General features: G+C 37.2%; 1 protein-coding gene across 2 annotated transcripts; it reads left to right on the top strand.

Moving 5' to 3' along the window:
* The first annotated feature begins 4,781 nt into the window (after positions 1-4,781).
* Positions 4,782-9,103, top strand: LOC105046638 (UDP-glucose 6-dehydrogenase 4). Of its 2 annotated transcripts, none has more exons than XM_010925291.4 (2): positions 4,782-4,931; positions 7,373-9,103. In XM_010925291.4, the coding sequence occupies exon 2, from the start codon at positions 7,394-7,396 to the stop codon at positions 8,834-8,836; it is 1,443 nt and encodes a 480-aa protein (XP_010923593.1). In that variant the 5' UTR covers positions 4,782-4,931; positions 7,373-7,393; the 3' UTR covers positions 8,837-9,103. The 2 variants fall into 2 exon arrangements, with proteins under 2 accessions (XP_010923593.1, XP_010923592.1); XM_010925290.4 differs by lacking the exon at positions 4,782-4,931 and adding an exon at positions 5,979-6,266.
* The last annotated feature ends 1,223 nt before the right edge of the window (positions 9,104-10,326 follow it).

Below are 10,326 nucleotides of genomic sequence, written 5' to 3'. Positions count from 1 at the left end.
TCAGGTGTGCTGAATGGTATGATGGTCTCATATCCTAGAACCCATAAAAGGGAGCAAATGTGTGCTTGCCAAACATTCAATAGGACGTGCTTTTTTTGTTCTCTCTGCTGTATGCTCGCTGTTGTATCGCTAGGTTAGCCCTCCTATGCACCATAACCTACCAGGTTTTGGTTACATGCAACCTATGTTGGTATTGCAGGTATCATAGCTTCAGCATGATATGCTTGCTTGTTTGGATGTCGCAGGTGGCCCCAGTTTTGTCAACCTTGTCAGAAGGAATGTGATTTCTGTGTTGTCAAATGAAACGCGTTAATTGTGTCTTGGGGATGCCATGGTCAATTCCATGATACAGTAATTATTCCATGGATATCATGGGGCCCATGATTTTTAACTTAAACAATGGATGGTATCATTTTATCTCGCAGAACCCTATTGTTGTTGCTGGATTCCACTGACCTCCCATGCCCTTGACATGAAGAGTAACGTAGCTTCAGGTCATCAGGCCTCCTAGTTGTGATTTAAGGGACACTGGCAACAAGCTGAATCATCTCTGTGAACATTCCAAGAACATCAAGATAGACGACGTCAGTTGGTGGAGCTGGAAGGGTTCATATATTGGATCAGCACAAAGTTGTTTTTCTCCCTTTGTTATTGGTGGAAGGCCCAAAGTTGTTTAAGGTCATTAGCTCTGAAGATGATAAAATGCAAGCAGCAACTGATACCTTCGGGCATGAAACGGTGGTAATATATATATATATCGGCAGCCACAAGGAATTGGATACAGTCTGTTCAGACAAGTATACCACTCCTTACTCATTGTTTGAGAGAGCTGGGTCCACCATTTTTTTGTGAGCTACTAAAGCATTTTTGTTTTTCTTTTCCTTTAGACAGAAGGGTCATAGCCCCCCATACCCCCAACTCTTGAGAGTGACTGGAAGTTCTGCCATATAATGAGGCCAGGTGAATGGTGCAGGACAGCTGAGGACTTGCATGAATGATTTTTCTGAGTTACCATAGCATTACACGAGCTGCTGGCAGAGATTAAGACCACCTAATGGGCAAGTTTGGTTGATTCTCGAATCATTTATGATTTTTTTACTTGGATATATGGCTTAATAAAACTAAGTACATTAGTATGGAGTTATTCAAAAATTCACAGATTTATATTTTATTTAGAAAATTATTCATGACTAATTCAAGAAATACCCATACATACACCAATGATATTATTGGTTGTTGAGATTGATAGGGGTTATAATGGTATTTCAGCAAATGCTTATTTTCTAACCTCTCCAAGGACTGTTTCCAATTACTGTTTTTAAGTAATTGCTTGTTCATAAAAGCTTGTGGTTTTCATCTATGTTTTTGTTATTTTCTAGCATGGCAATATTTATATTTTTTTAAAACTTCATGGGATTCTTTAATATTATTAGATAATACTACTATTTTAATAATAATATATTAATAAATGTGTATTATATTATATGCTATCAGGTTTATTTCATTCTTAACAGATTTATCTAGATTTATTCAAATACAGAAAACAAACTAATTATTGCTAATCAAAAATGGATTTTTTGGTAATATTTTTTTTCCTTACCTAATTTTCACTGTTGACAATTGAATATGACCTAAGCAGCCACCATATAGAGAAAGAGACACCAAGTGGATTTGTTAGGGTTGCAAATGGGTCGGGTCAGATCGGGATATACTTGACCGACCCCAACATGATCTAATAGCTAATTGGGTTAGATTACATCTACAAAATGGATTTAAGATCTAGTGAAACATTTACATCGGGTTGGGGTCAAGTATGACCTAACCCAGTCTAAAATATTTGGATTGGGATCGGATTAGGTCAATTTTACAATTTGAGTCAAGCATTTAAATATTTTAAACTTGAATTTTTGTTCAAAAAATTTAATTGAATCTAAGTAATTGATTATTTTTAAGTTACAAACTATAATTTTTAATATATTAATTTGATAGCATTATAGATAAGAATTTATGAAAATAAATAATAAAATAAAATTTTAAGTATGATTGAATGAAAAAAGAGAAATTAATTTAAATGAGAGTTCATTCAATGAATTGGAAAAAAATATTTAGTCTAAAGGAAAATAAGATTTATATGATTGAAGTTTGGAGCCGAGTTAGATGATATTCGGATTGGGCCATGTTCTTTTTTTGTAGACCCAAAATGAATTGAAATAATACGGGCCGGATTAGGTCGGGATGGGTTGAAAAATACAAAACCTAGATCCTACCCAAATTTTAGATTGGGTCCAACTTTTGTAACCAACCTATCCCACTGGTCTCCGAATACTAATTGAATCAGGTCTAATTGATTAGGAATTTAGGATCTAAAAAGGTTATAGGTCAAACTGACCCATTTGTAGCCGCAGCCGCACCGTCCAAGGGTGCTAACCCTGAATGAGGTCGCTTGGAGCTTAACCGACAAAAAGTCTTCCGGTTTGGATGCATTTGAATGTTGGCATTCAATATCATACAATGGTAAGAAGCACCAATACCACCATGGTATTTTGCAACAAAGCCTTTTGTTTCACCAAGTTTGGACCGTGAAGCATTTTTCGGAAGAATTTTGAAGGCATCACCAAACTAATGCAGGCTGTATAACCTTGCACATATCATGGTTGCACAAATTTCCTACAATCTACGTTGCCGAGGATCCCGACACAACCAGCTTATGGAATCAGAAACATGTATGAATTCCATGCAAGTCCACTGAATAAATTCCAAGACCAGTTGGCTGAGTGCAACGAATAGGAGGCAGGCTGGCATCTTTGCACCTCCACTGGTTTAGTTTGGTCCCACGTCCCGCTCCACATGGGTTAGGTGCACATTTTGTGGTGAAGAGACACAAAGGCACCTATGAGTTCTTACTCTTCCTGCTTTTTTTATTCTCAAGTACTTCCAATTAAATTACTTGTCAAATTAGTTGTTAAATTACACACTTGTTCAATCAACTGGACTCCATGAACCAATGGCAGGTGAGTAAACAAAACAAACACATGAAAAAGCGAATGCAAAATGATGCTTAATTCTAGTGACCTGATGAAATGATGAAGAATAGCCAAATACGATCTACTATCGCATAAAGTTCTCACGAGAATGTTACATGATTGATGTAGTGTTGCATATCATTTGCATGACTAGGTGAGATTTTTGTGATTCTCACAAAAGTAGTTACATAACTTTGCAACTTTCACATTACTCCTCAACATATGAACTTTTCTTTTTTTTTTTTTATAAATTTTGACATGACCTAGATCATCCTCAGTTTGATAAGAAAGTTATATATATATATATATATATATATATATATATATATATATATATATATATATATATATTCATCGTATAACTTTCATATCATGTTACTGTAGAATCTTAGATTTCTCTTTGCCATTAAATTGAGATAGATAGTTAGGGATGAAAATGATAAGGATAATATCCATTTAGATATATTTTTATATTTAAATTAATTCAGATATGAATAAAAATTAAAATATCAGATTAATATCTGTATTTATATCTATATCGACAAAAAAAAAGAAAATATATGGATGTGTATAGACAACTATCTAATCAATATCCGAATATCCGAATATATCTATAATCCTACATAATTTTATATAGCTCTAATTAATTTTTTTAAAAAAATATACGATCATATAAATATACTATTAATGTAATTTATTATTTATTTAATAATATTTTGATTATATAGTTATAAAATTATATTATCCAATTTATATCTATAATTATATCCATATTTTCAGTTTTCGAATTGTATCTGTATCCGTTTAAAATAAATATGAATATAAATTTTTACATCTGAATAATATCTATATCCGTATTTATGTTTGTCCAATAAAATAAATATGGATATGCATATGCTGGTATCTGATCCATATCCGATCCGATTTCAATCGGTAAAAACTAAATATCTATATTCATATTCGTATTTATCAAATAAAATACATAAAATATGAATATACTGATGCTTGATCCGTATCCGATCTTATAAGTAGTAAAAACTAAAGCAAGTTTGACTCAATATTTAGTCGAAATCAATATAAATTAGGCCAACGGTCAAGTCCACTAGCAGGAACAGCCTACTCAAGAATACGTCCAAGCTCTGATTAATTAAAAATGCAACTTTGTTGATTACTTGCATGTGAGAATTGACTCATTCTGGAGATATGTATGATCGATCACATGCTACCATGTCAATAGCCTGACGCACTCCTCAGCACAAGAATTCTCAACTTTGTGAGAGATTGGGTGGAGATGGCTGTGACCAGAGTTATTTGTTTGCACCACCTATTCCTTGTGCTAGATTAAACGGTTAACATGCAGGATACTCATAATGAGAGCATATCTGACATATATTTAATTTATTTAAAATATATTTAATTAAGATGAGTTAGATTTTAGAATAAAAATAAAAATAAATAATTATTGTGCTAGATTAAACGGTTAACATACAGGATACTCATCATGAGAGCATATCCGACATATATTTAATTTATTTAAAATATATTTAATTAAAATGAATTAAATTTTAAAATAAAAATAAAAATAAATAATTTTTATTTGATTAGGAGAAGTCTCATCCCCATTTCAGAAGGGATGAAAATATCACAATCTCTGATTTTTCTGGCATTCAAATTCAAATTTTGGACAAGAGCCAAATATATTGGGAAAAGTAATACCTTTCGAACATCCATTTCAATCCATCCTGATTCCAACCAAACGCGCCCTTCATTCCTTCCCCAAAATAACGTCACAAATACAACCTAAATTAGACAAGACAGAACCCTTCATTGCACCACTCCCTTGGACGAGGTTTGGACCCTGACCCTAAACCTAATCCGAGCTCCATCGAAAGCGAAGGGGAACGAAAGGTATCGTCCTCTTCTCTCTCTTTTCCCCTTTTTGCTTCGATCTTCTCCAGTAATCTTCTTGCAGTGTTCACGTTTCGATCGAAAAAGGGGCCGATTTGATGGCAATTCCTCATCTCCCGCTCCGCCCACGCTTAATTTCTCCTCCCCCTTTTCCTTTTCTTTACTTATTATTGGGCCGTTGGGTTTTCCGACAGCTTGCCTCGTTTCTCGCTTCGATCTCACACAAAGTCCTCACTTTTCTTAATTCCCCGAGCGCTCTCATTCCTGGGATCTGAAGCTTCCTCTTGTTTTCCCTAACGGACGTCGTAAAAATCTCAACTTCCTGTAAAAAGAACAAAAAAAAAAAAAACTAATTTGCGTGGAAATCGCGGTCTAGGTTTTGTAATTTTGGATGTTAGGTGGGGGCTTTCTGGGATTTGAGAAAGGATTTTGGGATTAAAATTGTGTTGGTCTGCGGACTTTTCTCTCATTTTATGCCTTAAAGATCGGATTTTTATGGCACTTGGCTGTCTTTTTTGATATCCTTCCTGTATTTGTTGTCCTATGGGCAAGGTAGGTATTTGAATGCCTTTCTCATGCACCGCCTTGGAATTCACCATTGACGGTTTGATGTCCCCATCGAACGTTATTTCTGTGGTGGGTTCTCTTTTTGCCCCTGGTGTTGGTTGGTGTGCATACCATGGGAACAAGATATTATTTTTTTGATGCAGTGAATCTTTCATAAATTTTTCACCGCGTCACTGCAAGAACTGGTCTTTTTTTTTTTTTTTTTTTAAATTTAATTTATTTTTTTCAAAAAATTTTTATTATTTTTTTATAAACGAAAATTAATCACATGAATTGTTATATTAGGATAACTTATGATGAGTGCAATGTTCGACTGTGGATTAGAATATGAGCACTGATTCCTTGCTATTACAGCGAACCATGTTACTTATAATTTTAATGATAGATGTGTTGGGATTAAAGTAAACCAGATTATATTTTTAATAAAAAAGATTATATGGATTACTGGTATTGTTGGAACGTGGAATTCGGTGCCGACTTTTTTTAAATTTATTCGCTAGCTCGCAGGTTTCTGAGAAAACGCGTTGAATCGTCCAGCTCGGTTCATGCATCTTACTTTTTCTGCGGGGTTGTTTCTTTAGAGGACGGGGGGTAGATCTTGGATGAATTTGGGTATTTAAGGAAAGGGGAGGTCACACTTCTTCCATGTACCAAAGGTCTAGAGGGAGGTCCTTCCCTTCCCCCCCGCCCCCCTAGATTTTATCTCTCTCTTTTTCTTTCTGTGACCCCGTCGTGCGTGGTGCAATTGCAGTGGAAGCAGGTCACAAGGTAATTTTCTGATCTGGTCTCTGAGATTAGGCTTGTGATCTGATCTGGTGTTTGGATAATTCAATCTTGTTTTTGGTAAATATAGTTCAATCTTTCGAAGTCATCGTTACTCTGGATTGTAAGGTTTTGTGCTAATCTAGAGGCTTTCCAAAATGTAATCTTTGTTTTGTATCTTTTGCCTTTGCTGATCACGATCTATGATTCATGATTCTGTCGGTTGTTCTTCCATCCTGTAGATCTGTCTGTTTCGTTTGGATCTGAATTGTGTTTGGGGGATCCAACCCGGAAATGCATAGATCTGTTTGTTTCGAGTATTTTGCTGTCGATCTGATTTGCATGGTTTGTTATTTTGGAAAAATGTTGCAGAATTGTTTTCAGAAGGGTACGGCTTCAATGCTGTATGGCTGAGATGCGCCTTTTTTTTTTTTTGTCTTTTCTTTCTTTTGCAACTATTACCTGATTGATTATGTTTTTAGCTTTAAATATCTGCCAGTTTCTGTGATTCCCTCATGACTCAGATCTGTCTGCTAATTTGTTGCTCTCAGCAAATTGGGGATATGAGATGTGTGTTGTTTCCCCTTTTTTTTTTAGCTCAAGATTTTTAGGACTTAATGTTGGATGTATTTCCCAATTATGCTGCTTTTGATTTGATCGTGTTTGAGGCTGGCTAGTATAATAGATAGTTCATTGGCATCAGATATTTTTCCCTGTTTTCTTCTCAGGCTGTTACGCTTTATTGCCGAATTCTTTCCGTTTCGATTCTCTTTGTATTTTCATATTATATTTTGCAATTGGGATGAAGACTACTTAGAAATGACCGAGTTCTAAAATAATTTAAGATTATTGCATTATTATGTTCAGCATTTTTCTACTAAGAAAAAGATGTCCTGGTACAGATGTTTTAAAAAGTTATGCTCTTTGGTGTTGAAACAAATTAGCGGATCTTGAAATTATTTTTCTTTTGAAAGTTCGTGATATGCTGGCTTTACTTACCCCTGTTAATAGATGAGGAGATCTTAGATCAATAAAACTTGTTGGTATTTCTTTAGCGCACTGCAGATTGATGCTCTTCCTCGCTGTTACTTGAACATTTTGTAAACTCACAGGTCATAGAATTAGAAATAAAAATGGTGAAGATCTGCTGCATTGGAGCTGGCTATGTTGGTGGGCCGACCATGGCCGTGATTGCCCTCAAGTGCCCATCCATTGAGGTAGTTGTTGTCGACATCTCTGTTGCCCGCATCAATGCATGGAACAGTGATCAACTTCCAATTTACGAGCCAGGCCTCGAGGATGTGGTCAAGCAGTGCCGCGGAAGGAACCTCTTCTTCAGCACTGACGTTGAGAAACATGTTTCTGAGGCTGACATCATCTTTGTCTCAGTGAACACTCCTACCAAAACCCGCGGCCTCGGGGCAGGTAAGGCTGCTGACCTCACCTACTGGGAAAGTGCTGCTCGCATGATCGCCGATGTCTCCAAGTCTGACAAGATTGTGGTCGAGAAATCCACAGTCCCAGTCAAGACTGCTGAGGCCATCGAGAAGATCTTAACGCACAACAGCAAAGGAATCAACTTCCAGATCCTCTCCAACCCAGAGTTCCTTGCTGAGGGTACAGCAATCCAGGACTTGCTCAAACCTGATCGGGTACTTATTGGTGGCCGGGAGACTCCGGGCGGCCAGAAGGCTGTTCAGGCACTAAAAGATGTTTATGCCCAGTGGGTGCCTGAGGATCGGATTATAACAACCAACCTGTGGTCTGCAGAGCTGTCCAAGCTCGCAGCAAATGCATTCTTGGCACAAAGGATCTCCTCTGTCAATGCCATTTCTGCACTCTGCGAGGCCACTGGGGCGAATGTGTCTGAGGTGGCCTATTCTGTGGGTAAGGACTCAAGGATTGGTCCTAAATTCTTAAACGCCAGTGTAGGGTTCGGAGGGTCCTGCTTTCAAAAAGACATCCTTAATCTGGTCTACATCTGTGAGTGCAATGGTCTGCCTGAGGTGGCTGACTACTGGAAGCAGGTCATCAAGATCAATGACTATCAGAAGAGCCGGTTTGTGAATCGGGTTGTCTCCTCCATGTTCAATACTGTTTCTGGCAAGAAGATTGCCGTGCTCGGGTTTGCATTCAAGAAAGATACCGGTGACACAAGGGAGACTCCTGCAATTGATGTGTGCAAGGGTCTCTTGGGGGACAAGGCCACAATTAGCATCTATGATCCACAGGTGACTGAGGACCAGATCCAACGTGACCTTGCAATGAACAAGTTCGACTGGGACCACCCAATCCACCTGCAGCCGATGAGTCCTACAGCTGTGAAGCAGGTGTCTGTGACATGGGATGCTTATGAGGCTACCAAGGGAGCACATGGTGTCTGCATCCTGACTGAGTGGGATGAATTTAAGACTCTGGACTATCAGCGGATCTATGAGAACATGCAGAAGCCAGCTTTCATATTTGATGGGCGCAATGTGGTCGATCCAGAGAAGCTTAGGGAGATTGGATTCATTGTGTACTCAATTGGGAAGCCATTGGACCCATGGGTCAAGGATTTGCCCGCTGTTGCCTAATGGAGGACCGCTGTAGGAAGGTAGAGGAAGTAATGAGATCGATGGAACCCATTTGGTGCATCTTGTTACAGTAACAGTTCAAACTGATGAATATTTGCAGTTCGGCAGAGTTGGTATTTTTTATGGTTTATTGTTTTTTGGGTGATAATTAACTAGAATATGGTGGGGATTTTCATGTTTATCTGCAGCTTTTAATCTTACACTTAATGTGCATTTTCTCTTGTTACTTTTGAGGAATTCTGAGTTGAAACTTTATATATTAGTATACATCTTTCCTGCCTGTTATGAAATTATGAAATATGCTTGCAAGAGCTCCAACTTATGTCATTTACGGCAACATCAACCATCGGCATGCATTTTCAAATGCCAGCTTCAAATTTCATTGCAAGTTCAGTGCGGCACTGGCATTTAAGCAGCAACCTCTACCCAACAAAAAAGGTCCGAACTACTCTATGAAGTGAGTTTTTCACTGGTTTATGTTTAGCAACCTGCCTAGAAAATTCATGAGAAAAAAAGAATAAGAAAACCAGAGTATGCTTACAATTCTTCAATGCCCTTCCCTTGGTATTAGTGTGATGCAATGTGTGCCAGGCACTCAGGCTTTAATTCTATAAAGTGCATTAATTACAAGATATGAACTCATGATCATTGCCATAGAAACACAAATTAAACACATGAAAGCAACCGATCATCACATAAGCATGGATCATTTGTCTCATGTACTCTACAATTTCCTCCCTCTTTTGGTATCAATACTTGAATGTCCAAAAAGATAATGGAACTACTGTATAATACCAGTGATTATTACAGCTACCATAATAAGTTGCTAATAAAATGGTATTGACTTGTATTGCAATTTTGCCTCTATTCTTGACCCAAGGCAATTGCTGAAATTTATTAGTTAGGCGTGCAGATGTAAATTACCTGTGCCAAACTGGAAATTGCATGTGCATAGACAGCTTGAGGATTTTCAGTAGTCCTGCACTCACCAGTCTGCTGCAGCTTTTGCAGAATGGTGGAAAAAACCTGAAAGAGAACTTTAGATTAGAGCAAAAATCAACAATCAAAAACAGTGATAAAGAAACAAGAAACTGCCCATGCCTGATTTTATGGCCTTGTTTATTTCATCTAAGTTATTCGCATTTGAAGTATTTCTATGAGGATCTGTGTAGGTGTGTGATAGATCTTTTGTATTTATATAGAGCCAAAAAACACAAATGATATATTTGGTCTGTTCTTTTTGGATGAGGTTTTAGGTTGTTATAAATGGTATTAGAGCAGATCTGGATCATTGTTCACATGGATTAGGAGACATTATAATATGGATCCATTGAGACTAATCACTTGCTGATCATGGTGTTTTTGATTGGATTTGTGATGCTTGTGATTAGATTTAAATAGATTTAGACCCTTGGCTTGGCAAGAACATCGGAGTTTGAATAGGAGGAGCATGTGAGGACATGTATGGACATATGTTTAGTCCTACATCG

This window comes from Elaeis guineensis, chromosome 6, assembly GCF_000442705.2.
Source record: "Elaeis guineensis isolate ETL-2024a chromosome 6, EG11, whole genome shotgun sequence".
Classification (NCBI taxonomy): Eukaryota; Viridiplantae; Streptophyta; class Magnoliopsida; order Arecales; family Arecaceae; genus Elaeis; species Elaeis guineensis.
Note: the sequence above shows the minus strand (reverse complement) of the source record. Positions and strands in the feature narration are given on the sequence as shown.